At 33.8% G+C, this 23,648-nt stretch overlaps 1 protein-coding gene across 12 annotated transcripts in view; it reads left to right on the forward strand.

The window, feature by feature from the left end:
* The window catches only part of LOC105422974 (uncharacterized), a 119,394-nt gene that overhangs the window by 17,259 nt on the left and 78,487 nt on the right, over positions 1–23,648 (forward strand). The window contains exons 1-2 of one of the 12 annotated variants that reach the window (XM_089070316.1): positions 17,085–17,163; positions 18,171–18,211. The exons of 10 other annotated variants lie outside the window; for them this stretch is intronic. In XM_089070316.1, coding sequence (XP_088926442.1) covers positions 17,100–17,163; positions 18,171–18,211 — 105 coding nt within the window. In that variant the 5' untranslated portion in view covers positions 17,085–17,099. Of the gene's footprint in view, positions 1–17,084; positions 17,164–18,170; positions 18,212–23,648 lie in introns of those variants that run through there. One more of the 12 variants, XM_011632576.3, reaches the window with a different exon arrangement.

Here is a 23,648-nt window from a genome sequence, read left to right on the forward strand (position 1 = left end):
ATAGATAGGGATTTCTACATCAGTGAGTAAGCCGAGTATGTAGAAACAGCGTATCTCTTGGAAGGTCTGATTCTATCATTCTACTTTCTAAAATTTATTTCTTTATCGATGGCTAATGAAGCCATTGTTAAGAGGGTTCTGCATCATGTAGTAATGAGTCTGCACGCCGATCGAAAAGGTCGTCGTGAAGATCGAATCGTGCAAGAAAGAGCCACTTCTACTTTCTCGACTTTATTTTTTTTAAATAGAATCAGCTTTTTTTCTCGATTGTACCGCTAGTAACCATTCTGTCGCTGTATATGAAGGAATTATATTCTTGGCCGCGACATTCCTTCACGCGGCGGAAATATTAAACGTAGATTTTCAGTCTCTCTGAGGATGGGAGCCGTTATCTTTTTCTCCCCTAAGTGCGTGTCAAATAGTATCTGCGGCGTTGGAGGGAGGATCGAGAAAAGGGGTGAAGCGAGAGCAATGGCTCGTATCAAGAGTGACCGAGCGCGTTGGGGAACTTCCTGGGAGGTGTAAAGAAAGGCGGAACCCTCTTGAAGTCGGCTGGTGATGGAAAACGATGGAGAATAAAGGACGGAGAACAGCTATAGGCAATGACGACGACGACGGCGGCGGCGGCGGTGGTGGCGGCGGCGGCGGCGGCGGCGGCGGCGGCAGCAGCGGCAGCGTCGCGACGCGACGCGTTGCTGTCTCGAAAGAAGAATCGCGAAGTCGCTCGAGCGTAGAACCGCCACGACGTTGCACATGGCAACTCCCAAGGAAGATCAATATCCCCACCAATCGTATTTCTCTCTTGACTACGGCACACTGTCTCTCTGTGGCTCTCTGTAGCTCTGTGATATAGCCGACTTTCCTTTCTTCACCACCGTTTTTCCCTAACCACCCCCTTACTCGCATCCGCCCTAGACACGAAGAGACGCGCGAGTTGCCTTTTCACAAGAATCTCTTACGCATATCTCTGCTTTCTCCAAATATTGTGTCCAAAGGGATGTTAGGTCACGATTGACCCACCAGTATTTTTTTCGGTCTTCGGAATTCGGATACGGTATTTGGATTAAAAACGATTAAAAAAACGATATCATCGTTATTACATTACATTCCTCACTTTATCAATCATGAGACCTACACGTATTATTTCAGGCGACTTTTATTTGCGTTATCGAAACGGCGTTTCTATTACTAAGTTCAAATAAGTGGCGTTTCAGAATCAAAAACTAGTCGATGTAAATAACGTGCGCGCTGCTGAAAAGTGTCAAAGGGAAATGCCGTTTGCAGTTACGAAACTGAGTGTTCGGACAGGTATATTGAATTAAATCGTATTAAATCGTGGAACATATAGTTAAATGCGAGTCTACATCTTTGCAATATCCCGCACACATGTCAACTCCACAAGCATTGACTTTGAGACGAGATATTTAATTTTTATTTTACAAATGCCCATTATATAATAATGAGCATCTTCAAATAGGATTAATATTTCTCGGTAATTTAAATATTATTTTGAAAATAATTTTAATTTGAGATATAACATATGTAACTTCTAAAAATATTTTATTTTTTTCGATGTTTAATTTAAGAGTTAAGAATTATTGATTTCTTGATAATTTTATTTAGGATGAACTGATCTGATATTAATAAGAAAGTTGATAAACAATGAAAAGTAGATAAACAATGAAGCTTGATAGTTTGATATTCTGTATGGAAAATAAAGGATTGTTATTTTTAATTTATATCAAAGTTTAGATTACAAATATTCGAAATTAAATGTATAATTGCTACGCTACCATGGAGCTTGATACATTGGTTTAACTTGAATTTGTAATTAAATGAATAAGAGAATTTTTGTTTTTACGATTTTTTTTTTAAATGGTATTATATGATAAAATGTGTATTTGTATGATAAAATCTATTAGAATTATTACAATGAAATAAATATAGAACATTGTATAAAAATATTAATAATAAAATAATAATGAAAAAATTAATTATAAAGAGAAAATTAACTATATTAATTTTATTATTGCAATTTCCTCCATTAATTTTATTTTTAGCAGCGATATTCGACATTACTATACAGAAAACTTTGAACTTTTATATCGAATGAATCTTGATTTTTTTTCCTCTCTACTTTTCTTAATCGTACATGGCTTTTCTATATATCCGGACGTGTATGCGTGTCACGAAGTTGATAAATAATACTTCGAGTTATAAGATTGGTGCAGGAACTATTAATCCTGTCTTTCTTAATCTCTCACGTATCAAGATAGACTCGTGTAACATGAAAGATCTCTCTTTCTTGGTTTCTAAGTTTTACAGGTTGTTGAGAGATTGGTATATTTTCGTTCGGATAGCCTCGGCTGCCCTCGACTTTCCTTCGTCCTTCTGTGCACAATGGAACAAGCTCGATCTTCCTGAATAGAGATTCTTGTTATTTGTTCTTCCTCGATGGAAGAAGTCGCGCCGACCTAAAATATGCATCTACATTTGTTTCTAAGATGGTACGAAGGGATTTCTCTTCCCAGGATCACTTCTTGGAAATAGTCTTGAAAAGCTCATCATTTTCATCATTATATTATCACTCTTTCTCCACTAACATTTATATTAAGCTTTAAAGAGTTAGGAGTATTTCTTGCCACATTGCTTATAATTAGAGAAATAATATAATAGTTTAGACTTGCTACGTGACTAATAAATGGCAGTCCTTGGTAAGTCCTTAAGTTTACTTTGTTAAATGACAAATAAATGTATTTATTTTCAACGTATTCGTTTTGGATATTATCGTAGTCGCTTTTGGATAGTTGATAAATTTGCGTATCGAAATAAAGAAATTTGAATAAATAGCCTGATAGAATCGAAACGAGTAAAAAATTGCGTGCAAATTACAGTTAGTCTCGCAACGAGATAGCATTCGGTTGTCTGTTTGATCTCCATTCGTCCATTTCTAAAGTTTCTCACAAACGCATCTCGTGTTTCTGTTCCATCGACTTCGCGCTTCTATTCCGTCGAGAATTGTTCGGTTGTTCTTATTGTAATTCACTAACGCTGAAAAGTCGAACTCCTTTCGAGTCCGATCACTTTCCATTTGCTAGTCTCTCGCGATATCAAAAAGACAGTGCAAAAAGATCCCTACCATAAAAACACACAAAGAGACATATCCGACATATTATTATATTATTTATATATTTGCACGATTAAATCAATTATATTTAACGATATATTTATTATTTATATATTTATTTATATATATTTATATATATATATATATATATATATTTATTTTATATATATTTATTTTTTTGCGATTTTTAACATTTAGCTTTTCTCCATTCAAAAAGAAATATTATAATCATATTTTACTCTTGTAGATAATCTCATTTTTTTCACAGCAGTGAGCCGGTTTGAGATGGTAATGATAAAATAGAACTGTGAAATCGGATATTGGTTATAAATTAATATTCGCAGGATGTGTCGTGTTAAAAGATCGATGGCAATACGCGCGCTGTGCGTTTACAGACTATAAATCTTGTATTTTTTTTTTTTTTTTTTTTAAGATCGGGAGTTATATAAAATGAGATCTTTGTTTCGGTAACTGTGCATGGCACGCGAACATCCCGATAAAAATAGCGTTTAATGGTTGAAAGAAGAAAAGACGTGCGATCGAACGAGGCTTTTATTGTACGAAAAAGAAGGTGCGTTAATTTCGCATTACGCAACCATGATTTACGATGTTACGAAATTAATGGACATTCCTGAAGCAGATTTTTGCGACATCTTCCTGAACGCAACCCGGTTCCTTGTCGCTTTTTCCGTTTCGATATCACACGGTACCTTTTCACGAACCGGTGACATTTATTTTCGTCGATTTTGCTGATCTCATTTTTTAAATTAATATCAAAAATTAATTTACGAATCGACTTAGAGATGTAATATAATATTTTTATCAACGATATGATATTACTCTCTCTTTATCTTTTTCAGCAAATTTAACTCGTCGTCCGAGCAGATGTAGGCGCGTTCCAATATTTCTTTTTCTCAAGTATCTTCAGGTAGCTCTATATATGTGCACGGGATCGCAAACTTTATTAATTAAAACGAACTTTATATCGCTGCTCCGTAATAGAGCAGAATTGGGCAGGATTATTTTTATGCATGAATATAATACTTTTTCATCCAATTAAAAAACAAGGATGTTTTTTCAAGGATTGGATTAATGTGTCAAAAAAATTAGCATTTACTTTTTATTATTAGCTAGACTTTAGTTGATTTAATATTGAAAGAATATAATATAATATACTACAAATTTATATTTATATTTTAAAACGAGATCTTTATAATTGATAAGAACGTTCATGAAAAAATAAGATTGATGATGTTTCTTCAAAAAACATTTGACTTTAAATAACAATTTAAATATTGTGATTGATTATTTCTTTATTCTCTACTCGATTGTTCTTTCGACATAATTCGCCACTAGCTTCGCCCTCGATCGAGCGGTTATACGCGAATTAAAGGGGGGAAAGCGAATTACTGAACGCACGCGTGACAGCTGCGAAATTAAGTTCCTTCCTCAGTCTGAAAAATCTTGGCATATCCGGCAAACGCTCTCCGAGCAGAGAGGAGCATGCTGCCGGAGGAATAATAAATTACTTGCTTGGAGAGGGTGTCGCAAAACCCATCACCGTATTTCCCTTCGCTCGTTACAGGATAGGCTCGTAACAGGACTGACTAGATACGAAACCGCTATTATTTGCATCTTCTTGTAGACGGCGTGTGGACGAGCATTTACATATTTCGTGTAAAAGCGGTGGTCGTGTCCTTAGTTGGATGCAAATTCCCCGATACCAATCCTGGCAACGAAGACTGCGGTTCCGCCGTTGTTTTTTTTTACAAGGAAGATATATATACCGAATACATTACATTTAAGCTGCAATTAGCTTCCCGTCGTATATCCCATCGTATATCTCGATATCTGACGCGTTTATTGCAGCCGAGCGTTTCATGCGTATTTTTTTTTCCCCACGTGCGCAACATGCATTAGAGCGCTAGAGTATTAAGGATTATACTCGATTTGTATCATTTCCAGAAAATTGCCATGACGGGGCTGCGACACGTTGCTCACGGTGCAGTAAACGCAATTACGGGGCTAAAATATTTTCGCTTTCCATTAACCGCTGGTTGGCGTCGTCGTGCGTAAAATTGCGCCGACGTCGATAGTTAGTCGCAAAAATCCATATGCGACCCGGAAATGTTCTCTAAACCATCTCCGGGTGTCGGCGATCTTGATGGAAAACGGCGAGGCGCTTTGTGTAGAAAATGCATTCGTTCAATTGGACCGCGTGAACTTCGTGGATTAACACAAACAATTATCTCGCGTAAATTTTGGTTCCGGATTGTCGCGCGGCTTTTGGAGCAATTTGCCAAATTAAAAGGTTGCGCGAGCTATGCAATTCGTGCCCTTTTGTAGCTACGTTAAAGAGATATGTCCTACCTTCCCGAATGCCTCAAGAACAAGGGAGTATCATTTGGCAGAATTCTAATTTGAGGACTGTTCCGCCAACAATTGTACTAAAAGTTAGCATCAATTATGTATATTACGAACATAGCAAACTTCAATTACTGTTAGATTTCATTAGCGGTAACGAAGTAATTTTTAAGTGCCCATTTGACAATGGAACTTTGAAGTAATAGAAATCACGAAAGACAAGAACTATAGTCGTATTTTAATTGATTTTTGCTCTTTTCTCTTAGAACTCTAAATATAATATACAAATACGCGTGATTTCTTGAAATTTGTTAAATCTGACTTTCAGATATCATTCTATTTGAGCAAAATATTTTCAGCAAAATATTTAACTAGACACAGTAGAGAATTTTCATAAAATATTTTTATACAGATGTAGAAATAAATGTGAAATATTTTTGTCCTTCTTGAATTTGAGGCAAATTTTACGGCGCGTCAGCGATGTTATATCGAACGTTCGACGAGGCGCGATCCGCGAGTGCAAAACGTTGTCTTTCTCGTCGATGTGCATTCGCATCTTCTTGGTTTATCCGTTTCAACGTATCGATCGCGGCGTTGCGTCGTCGAGCACGCCGCGGAAGCCAACATGAGTATGATTTGTTTCAAAATTACTCTCTTGTTTCATAACGGCACTAGCTCGCAACGCATTTACATCTCCGGCGATGGTTTTTCCACGGGATAAAATACGTAATATACGATTATAAGAAATAACTGAAGTCACATATTTTTTACTTTCTTAAATATTTATGCATTATTAGATATTTTTTATCAAAAGCTATTTTTTTAATAATTAACTCAAATATGTTTCCACGGGATAGAATACGTAAATGGAAATATCTGAATATTTTCTGCTTACAGATGCATGAAAAAAGTTGTTAAACGGGGAAAACAATGCCTGATCGAGTAAACATGTACCAACGCGATTATAAGAAATAACTGAAGTCACATATTTTTTACTTTCTTAAATACTTATGCATTATTAGATATTTTTTTATTAAAAGCTATTTTTTTAATAATTAACTTAAAATATGTTTAAAAAGGATATACGGCATATTTAAAATTTTATTAGAATAAAATTTGCTTCGAATTAACTAATTAAAGGACAGTGCTTTATTTAATGATGATAAGTTTAATTTAGAAACAGTTTTTGTTTTTAATAAAAAAATAATGAATATTTTTATGTTAGGAAGGAGAAAGAATAATAATCAAGAAGATTTCGTTTCTTCATTACTATTTAATCTATTTATTCTGAAATTTTGTAGAGATCGATATGTACGAATGTCTCGTCGAGGATAACTTAAAATGAAACAAGACATTATTCTCGGCAAAGGGACATTACAGAATTAATTATTACATCATAATATATTGCATTTTATATTTTTTGTTATATAATGAGAGAGAACATTATTCACCTGTGTCGAATGTCGAAGATACCAGAACATCTCGCTAAAGAAGTCGCTATTTATTGTCACGCCATTGCACTTATTGCCATTCCATTGCTCATGATAATGGCGTCAAAAGACAATGAATATAGGGCGGTTCTAACAACGTGACAAAATTCCGATAATAATGCATTCCGACAACGATATCAGTGAGAGATGTCCGTTATATCGCGCCTGGCGAACGATCTTCTTTAAGGGAACAATATAATTTCGTGGAAATTAAATAAGGAAAATTTTCAAATCGTACCGAGTAACAGAACAACGACGATGAATTTTGAACAGCGAATTACAACAGTGATATTCTGTAGCTCACGCTGTAAACCTTTAAACGCGGTACAATCACGGATGCAAACGGAATAATGTAGACGGGTAGATATATGTATTTACATATTCTATTTATTTAGCTTGACACCACTCGGGAGACAAAGTGGGCGCCTGTCATAAGTACGTGTTAGCTTTGTAGCAGCTAAATGGAAAACGGGTGTAATCCGTGCCGGTGTGTCCAAATGCACTTTCTTACATGACGCGGAAGTTCCGTTCTACGGAAATAATGAACCATTTCCTAGACCAAAGCTGCTGCAGCAGCTAATTACTCAGCCAGCCAGATAAGAACAAACGTTTCTCCACTCCCTCGCTTTTAGACACGAGCGTAAAGTAGTTACAGGTCTGCGGCTAGCTTTATTCCCGAAGTTGAGGTACTATAAAGCATGGCGGCGGATTGCGTCGCTATAACTTGGCGACATTAAAAAGCACGCTAATAGAAAAACTTTTTAATATTTCTTATGAATCAAAACATTGCTTTTAAAATATTGCGATAATTTATGCGTACATCGTATAAATTAGAGAGAAATAGCGATACGGACCGCAAGCCAAATTTTTTTCAGCACGTAAGGTTTCTAAAATAGTTAAGATTTAAAAAATATACAAAACTAGCTTTTTACGTTATATTTAAAGATTTTTATAAAGAATATTAACGATGAAGGTTAATCTTGAAATTCTGATCAGAAATTATGAATGCATTGTTTATTCCCTATAAAATACATTTTTTTTATCTTGATATCTTTTTCTTGCCATGAAAAATTTTAGAGTTATAGAGTTTTGCTAAGATAGTACGGATTTCTGCTATCTTCGTAAAATTCTGTATTAAGATTTTTCATAACATGGCGAAAAAGTAAGATATATCAAAGTTATATCAAAATAAAAAAAATACATTTTGTAGAAGATGAACAAATACATTCTGATCAGAATTTCAAGATATCGTTAACCTTCTTTATAAAAATCTGTTTAGCATCCAAGAGTTTATAAGAAAAATCTTGTCTAGTTTAAAATAAAAGAAATATTTTTTTTTTGTAAAGTAATGTAATTTACTAACTAGATGTTAATAGATCTGAATATCGCAAAGACTGAAAATACTATTTAACGTTCTTTCTTTTCCAATATGAATCTTTCAAACAGAATAGCGGTTATAACATTTAATTAGCTGAACTTTAATTCTTCGGGGATCTACAGTTTGTGCAAGTAATCGATTGATAAAAAGACCCATCGGATACACTTGGAAGATTGTTTCATTCTTCCTAACATTCTTCCTAATTGCGTATCTCGCAGTGATGGGTGTCAATGACAATTTTCATTTTATGGCTGCGCCTGTCGAACATTTGACGAATCTCGTATCAGTCAGTGTGACGTCGGATTGCGTCGGATTTATCAACCGCCGGAGCTCTACCAAAGACGACAGATTTTTGAAGCCAAATTCTTTATTTGTCTGCCTTGTGAACTGCATTGACACGCCGTCGAAAACTGCCGCGTTTGTCACAGTTTCATCTGTTTGATTTATTTAATCCTCAAACCAACGTCTTTGACTCTCACCTCTTTCCGCATATTTCTTCTTTTTCAATCTTTGATACAATAATAATGTGAAAATAATTTTATCAGCTAATACGTGGACGATAAAGCAACATTCATGTTTATATAAATTTTAAATTATAAATTGTCGAATATCGAAGACCGATGCTTTGTTTCGAGGATTGAACGACGTACTATTTCTTTAATTCGAGACTGACGCGCTTGCAGCAAGCCGCATGATATCTTTTGTAGAAAGCTTGATTAATAATCGAAGTTAGCTGTTGCATTTTTTATCGGTGCGCAATGTCTTTGACAAAAATTGATTCTCGCATCGATCTAGGCAAAAGCTCGTTATCATCATCGGGAAAGTGGATTATGATAGATATATGCTTATCTCTCTTCAGTCATCCTTGGCTATGTATATATCCCGATCGAAATCTGCTTGACAATCCCGTAACGCGGTCTTATCAACGATATTTTGCTCCGGGAAAAGCATTTTCTCGGAGATATAGGTCACAATGTTGCTCCCTAGAATTGTATCGCGAATTCCCAAAGAGGTCAAGATTGATGCATCGATAGAACAGATTTTGCCCGTTTTATCCTTCCTTCGGGAACTACCGCATAAGAGGGTCACGAAATTCTAATAATTGATGACTAAGCCGAACTATTTCGCCTACTTGTAAACTATCGCGAAGTAGAGAGCATCGATTTTGGATTTAATATCTGCGTGCGAGTATGCTACTAGGAACAGCATCTGCAAACTCTTTTTACAAACTCTTGCGGATTTCACGAGCGACTTGCGAGCTTGTGCTCATTAATCTGACATTACAATATTTAAATATAATATTTGAGATTTGCTGATAAAGTTAATTACGCGTAACATATCATATCGTATCGTTAGTTTACAGCCTTTGTGTAAATCCTTGAATTTTGTTTAAAAATGCACTTCAATGCATAAACTACTATCTTTTTCATATGCCGTATCTATTTATTCATACGTACACCGATCAAAGAAAATTTGCAATATACTTTTTCAAACAGATATCCTTTTATATAAAAGAGATAAAATGCTTTTATGAAAAATATCATTTGTGAGTTAGTGAGTTTATTTCTACATGACATGTGAATAAAAGGGAATTTACGGTAATCTTCATTTCTCTTATAACAAGATAATATATCATAAATTCAGAAAAGCGGCAGTCTCTCTCTCTCTCTTTCTCTCTTACGTGAGCGATTGCAATTTGCGATTAATTAACTAATTAATTAAAGAGATAAGTCATTTGTAGACAATTATCGCTATGTCCTCAAATGGATATTTTAGGGAAAAGTACCTCGTTAATCTCTAGCACTGTCTTTTGAGTCAGAGACTTCAAAAGTAGTGGGATCAAGAAAACGGAAGGGAGATGACGACAAAGAGAAAGAGGGAGAGAAGAAAGGGGAGAAGGAAGGAGAGAGAGAGAGAGAGAGAGAGAGAGAGAGAGAGAGAGAGAGAGAAAAAGCACTTGGTCGCGCACGTAATCGCCTCATTAATCACTAGGGACATTTTAATTACAATGCCGTATGATGTCCTGGAGTAGTTCCCGAGTGTCGAATGCAACGCGAGCGTAATTTAAATTTGCATGGCTCGCGCCATAGCAATGGGCAGCAATCGCGTAACCGAATCATGGTAACATTGCGAATTCACTTAAATTGCTTTTTTTACGGTTCGACAATTGCCCGTTACACAGTAACGAGCAAGCGTCGACGGTATATCTCCGCCGCCCTTTAAATTGCTACTTAAGCAAACGGCTTGATGACACGCAAAGATTAGATGCAACGAGTGATGTTTTACATTTATATATTGCACACATAGCAATTATTTCTTAATGGATTGTACGAGTGAATATATATATATATAATATTCGCGTCGACCGCTATTAATATGATTAAAATGATCTCAATATGGGCATGCATTATTAGAGTTAATGAATTGGTGTCGTGACTCTGATAATTATTCTGAATATAATAGTTAATTGATGATTCCAACTAACACGATACGTTTCGTTAAATTGACTATGAAATCACTTCGATTAATCTGTATCAGAAAACAGTTTTGGAAAATTAGTTCAGCAACCTTTGGAATTGATATTCATTGAATTGACATTTTCATACATCTATACAAAGAGATTTTAACAAACAGGATCAATTTAAATAGGCAATTATAATTTATTAGAACTAAATTTTATAATGAAGTGAGTTATATACAGTGAATTATAAAAATTAATTTTTTAATAATGCTTTTTTATCGTGTTGAAGTAATTAATCTATCAAAATAAATGTTGTAAATAAATTTCTTGCAAACTTGTACTTTTGCAAATGTTGATTCTTCTGTTAAAAAAGATTTTTAATTGTACTTGAGAGGCTCAATGTTTAATGACACGCAAAATTTAAAAGTTTGTCTTCTATTTTTGTTGCAAATTTCACAAAATGATTGGACTTGTCCGACCTAAAGTTGGATTCATTGAGAATTGCAACAGACATGGTTATCAAAACAAAACCAGAATATAACCGATACGTTCATTTCTCATCTGTCCAATTTTGCCGGCTATTCATACCAACTTCATGTTGGAGATCGAACGATTATGTCAGAGCAAATAGGAATAGGAGTACACAAGCGATTCGCTCATACATTTTAGAAAGATGGATTTGCGAGTTGTCTTATATAATGTCACGATAAATATCTTGGTTCTCAACGTTAAATAACGTTTCTGCGAACGCTTGTGTTATTTTAATCACATTTCTATCTTCCATTAAGTTTAGTCAAGGAAAGAAATATCCTTCTATAAATTTATCGAAAAAGTACGCAATGTAAAGAAAATACTCGACTTCTCGTACTTGTTACAGCCAATTTCAAATAGTTTTTCCTTCCGAAATTGTAAGAAAAATTGGCTTCGTATTGACTAACGTGTCATTAAATTGTAGTATGACGAAAGTGGTACATCCCGTACGTGATTCGGCGTGTGACCTCTCGATAAAAATAAAAGCGTGAAAAGTGAAACTTTTCGCGCGTACCTGCCGAAACCTGTGATTTCTTCCAACTCTCTGACGAGATTTACACGCGAACGTGTCCATTGAAACATCGATAGGTGAAAAGCTTGAAAAAGTTCAGCTTGAAAAGCGATCCCGATTTCTTGATGGATACGATGGATTAGTTAGAACCGATGCTCTTATCTATCTCGCACGGTACGCTGCGTGTAATACCATTGCGCAAAACGTCCACTTTGGAGTGTGAGAGCTAACTGTGTTAACTGTTTAAATCCATTATGGTAAAAGTTCTCTCTCGTCCTCTGACGATGCTCTCATGGTTCGTAGATACGTGAGTACGTGACGTTTTGCGGAAACATAAGCTCGAATAACTTTAATCACCCGCTAAAATGGAAGTTTTGCGCGTATCTCTACGTTAGGTAATAATAGGATATTTTATATTCTAAAATGATAAAACGGTGGAGGTAATTTGTCATCGATAAAACGGTAGAGGTAATTTGTCATCAGTCTTGTTGTTTCGTGCATTAAATATTCTAATTAGTTATCGCTATGTACAGTGCATGTCGTATCTTTGATATATCTGGTTGCAAATCTGCCTACATTGTTCAAAGAGAAGCGCACGATCCGCATCACTAATTAGATATGTATAACTAGTCATCGCAGTTTTTAGCGTTAATTAACTCTATTTCTGGAATAACCTGTGTGATTTCTGAATCTAAATTATTCTAAATTGCAATTTAAATTTTGAAAAGATGATAAATTGAAGCAGTTGTTCGCTGCGAACATTTTTTATATTTATCTTTATCTTAATAAGCAAAAGAGTTATAGGAGAAAAATATGAAAAGAGAGAAGAGCATGCAATAAAATTTTGGAGGTTTCATTTACATTTTAATGTTTTTTTGTCTTCTTAAATTTTAGTAAAATTTTTTTATGATAACGATTACTACAAATAAATCCAATTCACAATTATTAAATAAAGCAGCATATAAGTAACATTCGTGTTTCTTTAAAGTATTAATATCTTTGATGCAATTCGTGAAGGCATTACTTAAATTTTACAAAAGTTTCGTCTAGAAAAACTCGCACCGCCCCTCCCCCCCCTCCGTTGCTCTGAAGGGTTAAGAATATCTCCAGTTAGATTGTCAGCCCTGAATGCTGCCAATGTCGGGCGGGACGTGACTCAATCGTAATTTATCGAGTCGTGTGAATGCAGGCATGATTGGAATTTTAGAACGCGGCAATTGCGGTTTCCGTTGCGGGAGAGGAAGAGAAAGAGAAAGAGGGAGGGAGAGGGGGAGGGAGAGGGAGAGAGAGAGACTTCGCGTACTTCAGAATTGCGCTGACCCTGCTGACTCACGGCGAAGCTATCGTTGCAGGATTTTGACCTGCTCCGTGCCGGGAATCATCGGTCCCCTTCAACTCAAAGGTTGCATTATTCACGAGATATCTCTATAAAATAAATAACGTAATGATCCCGAACGGAAGCTTGCATCGCAATGTTATAACATCACGCTTTGAACAGAGTTCGATAACGTCTCTCGTACTGATTACGATTTCGGTTAAACAGTCGTTGAAGTTCGTTTTTCGCTTTCTCATTGATGATTTCACATTTAAAAAAATGTGATTACAATTGATTCTTTTTTTAGAATAAATAAAAGGGTTGATCTTGCATCGACGAAACTTTTTCCGAGTATTCTGTTGATCGAACTGTGGGATTGATTTTATTTTTTCAACTGTTTTTTAATTGGAAAAGTCTTTACAGTCGCTAGCGTGTGCGTGTGGAAGATTATACAATTCTGATTTTGTTGACAATTTTTACGATTTCAAAATGAGAATTTTGAGGATTATTAAACCTGAGATACAAGAGAAGGTCGCAACAAGACCGAGGACATCCTTAGGCACGCGTGCACAGCGGGTTAAGTGGTTTCTACCTCATTACTGTGTAGGCTACGTTCACTCTCTGTGCCGATGTTGAATCACAATATACCACATACTTACGAGAACTTTCGTTCAGAATCGTACAGGCTCTATTCATCAAGGCTCGCCTTTATGGAGGCTGACGTAAAAATGTTACAGTCAAGTTAAGCCAAGTTTCTCGAGGGGTGTCTCACTTTGCGATCCTCCATTTTTTTCCTATTGCTTAGTGTCGGACTAAAAGAGGACTACCGAGAAGAACCGTTTTTAGGTAAAGTATGATCTTAATTCCAGCCAGACGTCTCTAGGTTATCAAGACATAAAAAAAAAAAAAATACTGCAGCCAGTCTGTATCGAATTTCCTTTAGTCATTACTAGGAAAAGTATTATACATATAAATGCAAATCTTTTTCATTTTATTCGTCATTTCTTAAGAACCTACTTTCCCGCGCCGTTTCATGCGTCTATGTGTCGTCAAAATACGACTGCGGATCTTGATGTCGGATAACACCAAGGGATAACACTAAGTAAAAAATATTTCCCGAACGTCTTCATGACCATGCGTTTGCATAGTCGTAACGTTGCGTCGTAACGTTGTTACTTAAACCCGTATTTACACGGCGGTTACGGTCACTATGTCAGATCTTCACGGCTACCGCAGTACCATGCGATATTACGAAGGCCCTTAATGTCATCGTCAAGCGTTTTCAAGTAGCAGGAGTTATGCGACCCTACGTGTACCGAGCGATTCGACGTAAACACCCTCCGTCGTAAATTAGGACATCGCCCGTCGGCTCTTTGGGAAATATCTCGATCCTTGGGATATTGCGACGGTCTACGGTTTAGAAGAACGCCTCTTCTCGCCGTCGGAAAATATTTGCACGACGTCATTCTGACGAAAGGAAAGGACGCAACGCCGAGACCCCTCAGGAGGAGACGCGAGCGAGATTATTGGATTTTACGTGCTTTAAAAATACGGCAGAAGCTGACAGCGCTTAACCGATTAAAGGTCATAATCGTGATATAAAGAACTTTTAGTTAATTTACGATTGCCTTAAATTTCTAAGAAAAGTGTCAGTACGAAAACTTCAAAATCAATATTTATGGCTATGAGTAGGTTTTTAATCTTTGATCAAGCGTATATATGCAGATAATATGAGAAGAAGTTTCCATGATGCAATTATTTTGTTTGTTGAGAAAAATGTATAAAAATGTATGTGGTATATCTCGACGATATTATAAAAAATAATTATAATATCAAGTAACACTGAATTTTAAGAGTTTTCACTGACATTTTTTAAAATAACTTATTAGCTTTTATAAAATTTTAATTTTAATTTTAATTTTTTGCATGTTATAAGTAAAGCATAACCACGAACAATACTTTACAAAAGTTTGTTGAGGTTTGGATGGAATAATAGAATTACGTAATAGAATTGCAAAAATTGCAATAGAGAATACATAAAGATTGCATGACAAAGCAAATTTATAAATATAAATATGCAACGGATAATTCTACATGTAAATATATGTAAAAATATTAAATCTATGAAGATACGTATATGAAATTTTATGAAAGATAACATTGTAAAAATTCAGATAATATTGTATAAATTCAGACATATATATAAAATATATATATAAAATTTTACAAATATTTAGTATGCAAAAATATTATAAAATAAAATAAAAATATTAATATAACAATTTCGCATATTTGAAAATATTTACAATTATTTTTATTTATAATTATGCAATATGTTTAATAAACTAACTACAATATTTTCATTATTATAAAAATAAAACTTTCAAAAAAGTGAATAAATTATTTTACTTTGAAACTAAATAATGGACATTAATTTTTTAATGTTTAATTATATGTGGAAAATTGGTAAAATTGGTAAAAATAATATTTTAATTGGTATATAATATTTAATTGATAAATAATATTTAATAATGAGTAAATTAATAATATTTTGTAACAAAATGCTAGAAAAATGTTGCTAGCATAAATGTTGCTAGTATAACAGTTAGATTAATTGTAAAATTAATTAAATTTTAACATTTATTATTTCGTAACGTCCTGATGCAGCTCAGCTGCAAATCACCTTACAACAATATCCGTAATAAGAGCCTTTCTGCATCGTCCTGTGTTGACTGCATTTCATTTTATTTTATTTCATTTTACTTTTGCAGTGAATTTGAATTACAATTAAAATTACAATAAATTTAATTTAATGTTTAATAAATTTATTAAGATTTATAATAACAATTATTGTGAGATAATTTGCGAATTTGACGATAATGTTTTATATGTGCATTTTATATTATTGTATAAAAGATTGTATTCATGAGGCAAAATCTATGATTAAATTAACGAATTTATATGAAAAATATTTTTAACAAGAGTTATAAAACTTGCAAATTTCTTTAATAATGTAACTTATCAAATATTTATAAATTCAACTTAAAATATATTTATATTGCAAAACGGAAAACTTGTAAATTTTAATATAGATTTAATTTACATTCGTTGTTTTGCAAAATTTTTGTGACAATTATTTTGCTTTATGATAAAATAAATAATAAATTATAAAATAAAAATGTGGGTCATGTAAGTTTTATCAAATCAATAAAGATAGTAAAATAAACAAAATAATTGTAATTAAACAAAATTTGTAGTATTTTATATTATTTGTAAGACTTATTAATTTTATGAAAAGAGAATAAACTATTGATAAAAAGTTATTATTGTATTTAATATGTTAATATCAACAATAATATTATTATTAAATTATTAGCATTAATTTTAATTGAAATTATAATACATTAATGTTAATTCTTTATATTATGTCAAACAATTAAATGTGGCTCATTAAATAATTGCATTTTCACTATGAAAACATATCGATTAAAATGTTTATTCCGAGAATATTGTGTAATTATGAAACTATACATTGCGGCTTATCGTCGAATCGCATCTGAGATCACAAGATAACTTATTATTTTAATGAGATAAGAAAAAAATTATATTATAAGAAAAAAATTATATTATAATTTTATTAATATTATATTATAATTTTTTTTCTATCTTCATCAATATCGTATAATTAAATTATACGATATTGTATTACGATATTCAATTAGGAGATTATTTATTACGTAATTCTGCTTTTTCATTGTCACAGTCTGCCACAAGTCTGTGGCATATATTATTGTCACTTATGCTTATTCGATGTCTCGTCGGATCGACGCACAGCGGATCGACCTCTGCCTGACTTGAACCGAATATTTACTTTAGTAAAGTAAAAGAGTCTTATCTGCCTAGGATCATAAAAGAAAGATGAATGATACCGCTATGTATACCCTTTACACGTTGTCTCTCTGATCTGCGCAAGAAGTGTGATGAAGGTAATTAATTTACGATTGACACTTACGTATAAGAAATATGGATATATCATGAATTATTAGTCTGTAGTCAATTTATTTCTGAGATACAATCGGCTCCAGTTATTTAATACGTAAGCAACATTTGGGAATGATAACTGAATAACACAAACAACAAATTTATGAATCGGTATTTGATGAATTGAGAATTAGATGACGACTGTGAATTTCCATGAGAATTTTATAAGGATTAAATATGGGATTGATGAATAATTAGAGATTCGTGGATAATTACTCGTTGGATAATAACTATTAATATCAACATAGAGACAAATTAACATAAAATTTCGTCTTGATAGGATGTTGATATACAATATTAATATTCTAAATGAATATGAATAGACAAAATAAAATTTTTTGTGATCGGAACATCGAAATTTATCACTCATATTTGTTATGAGATTTGATAAAAACATCATATTTTTGCATCTATATTATTCAACAAATAGAGACGAATAATTAAAAATTGTAAATAGCGCGAGCTATTGATTTTGCAATTTTCAAAGTTGTCGTTTTTTTTTTCTATCAACAACAGAAACGCTTAAAACTCTTTAAAAAGTGTTTATCAGTATTGATTGCGAAGAGAATCAATTTTTTGACAGTTATATCACATTACCATTTAATGACACTGTCACGTATAACAAATACAAAGATTCTGTATTACGGTATTTGATGATCGATCTGTTATTAATGCATTGTCTTCTTTCCTATTATTAACAAGCGAGATTAGTTGTGCAACCGCGTTATCATTAAGTCATTAATTATTGTCGAATATATCCGTCGGAAATATATCAATGTCGGAAAACACTTATTTCTTTAAACAATGACCTACGATTTATTAATGTTACCGTTCATTTCTATCAGAAGCAATTTCTATCAGTTATTGACTTATAGATGTTTTCGATAACATTATATGATACGTGCACCTGTCATCGAATTATGATACTCAGTTGTGAATTCACGAATTTCAGGAGTGCTACTCATCATGCTGTTCTTCAAGTGTTTTACTTCTGTAAGTATATATCGTGCGAGTGAACCGTTGAGAGCACAACACGCAATCACATTGTACATATTATACATATTTGTATTGCACAAAATTATACGAATCTTTTTCTGTAAAGGAAAAGGAAAAGAAATAAATCTATGAAATGCACAACCGCACTGGCGTCTGCTTTTTGCCAAAATACGAGTTTAGTGCACAGATATTGTGTACAGATTGTTCTGCTTCTATTGCATTATCTTTTTATCAGATAGAGAGTTATATATAGTTTAGTATGGAATTTCTGCTTTGGTAAGGCCATTTGGCGTAACCATTATTTATTGCGTTATTTTTCAACGCTATCTGTTCAATTCTATCGTTGCCTTGATACTTCGCTTTACAGTTAAGATATAAAATCGTTATATCGAAGACCGGCGTTTGATCTCGACGAGAATAATCGGCGAGATGATCTAATGCGATGTAAATCTCTAATTACTTTCAGTAGAAATGATAGAAACTTAGCTTATCACGGTTCGACAAGACTGAACTGAGCTGATGCCATTTAATTAGAGATTCACGATGTGGAATGCCATTATCCTGTCTACGTCAGTTGCGAAAGTACTTACTCGTGAGAACACTCGGAATGCACAAACATTGTGACTGAGCTTCCGTTTACAAATTGCTTTCTACATATATCAATATAAATTGTTTTTGTCAAAGAAGCGTTAGAAATTGATTCATTCTGTATTTCAGAAAATACAGAAAATTTGCATATAAAATTTATACAGCTTACATATTTTATATTTTGCAACAAGAATTTTTCGAGAGAAATTATTATTTCCGGTACCTTTAACCTTTAACAACCATATTTCTTAAAATATATTTTCTTAATTAATAAAATTTTTTGATTTAAATGTTTTATTTTTATTAGTTCTTGTACATACGTAGCACAAATGTGCTCGTAACATTTTTTTGTTTCGATGGAAAAGAAGAGAAAAATCAAACGGAGCGGCTGTTTTTAGGCTACGTCCGGAAATTAATTAAGGAACGAAATTACTTTCCCTGGTGAGGGGGTCTGACATTCCATCTCGCTCGCGAGTATTAGTGCCTGATATACGGTGGTGCTATACTACTTGGTACCGCTGCTAACAAGCTGACTCACGTAGCGTCGAGAAACGGACCAGTTTTAAATTTGTGCAATTGAAGGCACAGCAAGGCACTTCCTGATTTTTAATATAAATTTCAATCGCTTGAAACAACTTAAATTAAATGAAATGAAATTTTGTTTATGTCGAATTACTAAATACTATGTACGTATCAGCTTCTTGAAATTATACTTGGAAATTATATTTGAAAAATAATAAACACATAATTCTATATTAATTATGTAATAATTGATGGAGTATAAATATAATTAAATAAAAAAGTTGAGACATGTGTTCATTATATACAACATTCATTCCAAACAGTTAAAGAAACTGATGGATTAAAAAAAAAAAGAATAATCTAGCAAAATAATCTGGAGCTCTTTTGTTTAGACAAATTTGTTTTCATAGTGTAATATATTTTATTATAAATGTTGGAACATACATTTAAACATAAATGCATCAATCAAGAGCATATTAATTACAGTTAGTAAATCAGTTGGTAAAGTTCAAATCTTTTCACTTTATATTCCAATAAAGCAATAATCAAAAGTGACAATCAACATTAACCGCTAAATTAATGTTTATAACGGATATTATGTGGAACATATATTATAATGACGAATAAAAATATCGCCTATCGATCTGTCTCTCTCAAGTTAGCATAGTTCTGATTTTCTCACGTCGTGGCGCGGAAGGAACTCACCAATGACGACCGACATTACGACCCTTCTGGTAATAAAATTCCCGCTACTATGGTAACAGCGTTTAATGTGCCCATTGCGACCGACGACGCGGAAGTTCACACGATCGGTTTGTGCTTCCGGTTCTAGCACCAAGGTGCGAATAACAGTCCATGTTGCATGAGGCAGGTTTCAAGAACTAAAGAGATTTTAAGGCTTTCGGGAACTATAAATCCCTAAAAGCTTTGGTAGCTCTGAAAAATGGATAACGTAAATCTTTATTTTACACAAGTGCGTTTTACGATACCTTAATATCGTGGCATGGTTAATACATTGCGATTTATTGGAAATTTCATTCCAATGAAAATATTGCTGCACAGATTTAATCTTAAATTTTAATCGTGATAAAATTGCGAATTAAAGGTTAAATTAAAGGGTCCTGTTGAAAGACACATGAAATAATATATAATCTCGACAAAAGAGGCTAAATTGGCTGTTAGAATCTCTTGCGAAAAGAATATCCAGTGCCAGTTTTGCGCAATGCTTTATATTACGTACGTTATGCTTGCTTCTGATTGGCATCACGATTGTGCAATCCGAGAATGTTTTTCCGGTCCTTTGTTCGTGTCGAGGGTAGGAGACGTTCGTAAGACCGAAGCGTTTATTCATCTCTCGAGAGGAGGAAACACGGCCCTTTTCGTAACGCATCCGTCTCGGGATGGGAAGCAAATGCGCGAAAGTGGCGCTATGTAGTTTGCGACATGACGAAAAGAACGGAAGGAGAAAGCTTTGTCCCTTTGTTCCTTTTGTTTAAATCTTCGAATGCGCGTAGCTTTCCGTCTTTCCGACACGAAACGAAGATTCGCGCGAGACATGTCATATATATGTATATATATATATATATATATATATATATATATATATATATATATATATATATATATACGCTCGATACAAATTTGCAATGGTAACAATGCATTTGTAGTTCGTTCGTCTGCTGGAGAGGCGATAACCATCATGGATATACGACACAGAACTTACACGTGTAAATTCACAGAGACAGAACTCACACGTGTCGGAATAATACCAAAGTGGTATTCGGTCTTGGAGTAGTCGTATTTGTAGAAGATCGATGAACGATATACCATAACGGTCTCTTTTTCAATGTTACAATTAGTCAGTTATTTTTTAATTTTTCTTTAAATCTTTAAAAAAGAATTTAATAGTGATTGAAAAAATTAAATTTCATTTTTATCGAAATTGAAGTTTGCCATACACGTTAAATATCAATATTTAACATTGAGTAATTAACTACGCGTTATATGCAATAAAATAATATTATATTACAATAATAATAATAACATGTCAATAAAATAATATTTATTGTACAAGCTATCAATATGTGTATTGGGTAATTAGTGTTATTGTATAATTTTGTATTTTACTTATAACGTTGAATTTAAATTATGAAAAGAAATTTATTTATGTATTTTATTGTTTGATTGTTTGTTTTCTCCTTTATCGATACAATTATTTCATAACGTAATAATAAAAGTTTACAACTATATTATTGAGTTATTAAAAAAGATTAATAGAGAATATAAATGTATATGGAGTGCCCTTTTATTTATTTAAATCTGTCTCTGGTTATGATTAATATCATAGCTAGGATGATTATGGATTGCTAAGCATACGGAGAAAATACGGAGAGAAGTGGAAACGTTTTAGAGAAGTGGAAGGACGGAATTTAATTAAGTTATCTGTTCGCGGCGTAATTATCTGAGAAATCTTGCGTTTTCTTTCTTTGATTTATTTCTACCAATATATAAATTTATTCAAGATCGCAGATTTATTCTGTTTAAATTATATCGCAGTTTAGAAGTAAAAAAACTGATTTTTGGAGCTCGCAAAATGGAGAATTTCACGATTTTAAATGGTGTTTCTATGAGAAAAATAAATGCAAGCGTTACGTTACGAGAGGGCCGGGTTCGATCGTAAATTGCTCGGTGTAATTTATGGACGCGTATTCCTGACTGTAAAAGAATTTTGGATAATGGTATCAGACCTCCGACTATTCTTCGAGTAATCAATGAGTCGTCTAATGTAAAGCGAGTTGCGGACACGTGAAGAGAGCAGGAGTGAACCTCGTAGGTGTGTCCTTTATCGTTAAACACGGCGCTCGAAAACGCCGTTCGGTTTTTTGCAGAGGAAGGAAGATCGATACGTGCGAGTGTCGGGAGTTGTTACGGATATTCGTAAATTAAACTGGAAGATTTGGCTTTGCTTAAAGCATCGCTTATCGTTTTTTCTACAGTGCAACGTGCTGTCGTCCTTACATTTGTCTCGATCAAAGTAATTCCGCGACATTTACATGACATTTTTAGTTTCTCTTAAAATGACATGTACAGATATAATTTGTGCCTAAAATTTATTTAACATAGGGTCCAAACAAAATATATCAATTTTAGAACTCTATTACCTTTTCAAGGAAATGATGAGTGCGGATGATGGGGAAACAATTGCTGTTATTATCGCTTATGAAAATACTCGTTTCGAACATTGGCATCTCCCTATTAGTTTGGATAATGGAAGTTCTATATAATCTTTGTTAACCTATCCTTACTTTGTCTTTGCCTTGTCACCGTACGCTTTACCGATCGCCCTTTAGGACGATAGCCCTGCTTCCTCATTCATCTTCTTTCCATTTTGACCTTTAATCGAATAATCGTTTGTACACAGACGTCGATGTACAATGTATGATCGATCCGATACACGAGAGTTTAATATCCGTTGTGACAAACGCCAATACGTATCTTTTCGTATTCTTTTCCGCTCTTTGATTTTTCTCCTTTATAACAAATGAGAATTTGTTATACGGACCGACTTTACATTTATACAGAGCGGAAATCTTGAATTTTAAACATCGTTCGGAACAGGATGATTTGACTTCCATTATCCAAGTTAGTCAACGGCCAAGTTTCGCCGTTGTGAATATTTTAAAAGCATCTACAAGATATTTTATAAGACCCGATTTTTTAATACGCAGAATTTCTCGCAAAACGGGCAGAGCTCTCAAAAATGAAAAGGATAAAAAGATTAAGAATAGTTAAACTTTCAGACGAGTTCAATCTCAATGAGAATATGCGGTTCTTTCAACTATTGCGAGATTGTACGAGAGCTAATATCTCTCGAGCGAGATACAAGATCTCGGAGAGGAGAGTGCGATATCTTCCGATTAAATTTTCTCGGAGAACGAGGCGACCCTCGATAGAGAATCTCTGTAACTGAAAGAGAATGCGTATCTAGCGTGTCCTACATACTCTTCTTTATGTGTATATCGTATTGAAGAAGCGCTACTACAGTTTTGTTTGCGACTGACACTTTCGAAATTTATCATCTGTCTCGCGTTATCTCGGTCAATTCGCTCGAGGAACCAGCATTCTGCTGCATTTCTCCGTACGTACTCGTATCTTACCAATTTTCACTCTATTCCCGTTTCTTCTCAGATAAGCCGGGACGATTGGTTAAAACCGTCCCTCACCGTCGCGCACACCGTCGTCTGCTGCTGCATGAAAGAAAAATACATATTCGAAATAGAAAGAGATAGCGAGTTCTTGGAAATAAATGTCACGAGTTCTCTTC

The sequence above is a fragment of the Pogonomyrmex barbatus genome, unplaced genomic scaffold, assembly GCF_055798465.1.
Source record: "Pogonomyrmex barbatus isolate J1 unplaced genomic scaffold, ASM5579846v1 scaffold10, whole genome shotgun sequence".
Classification (NCBI taxonomy): domain Eukaryota; kingdom Metazoa; phylum Arthropoda; class Insecta; order Hymenoptera; family Formicidae; genus Pogonomyrmex; species Pogonomyrmex barbatus.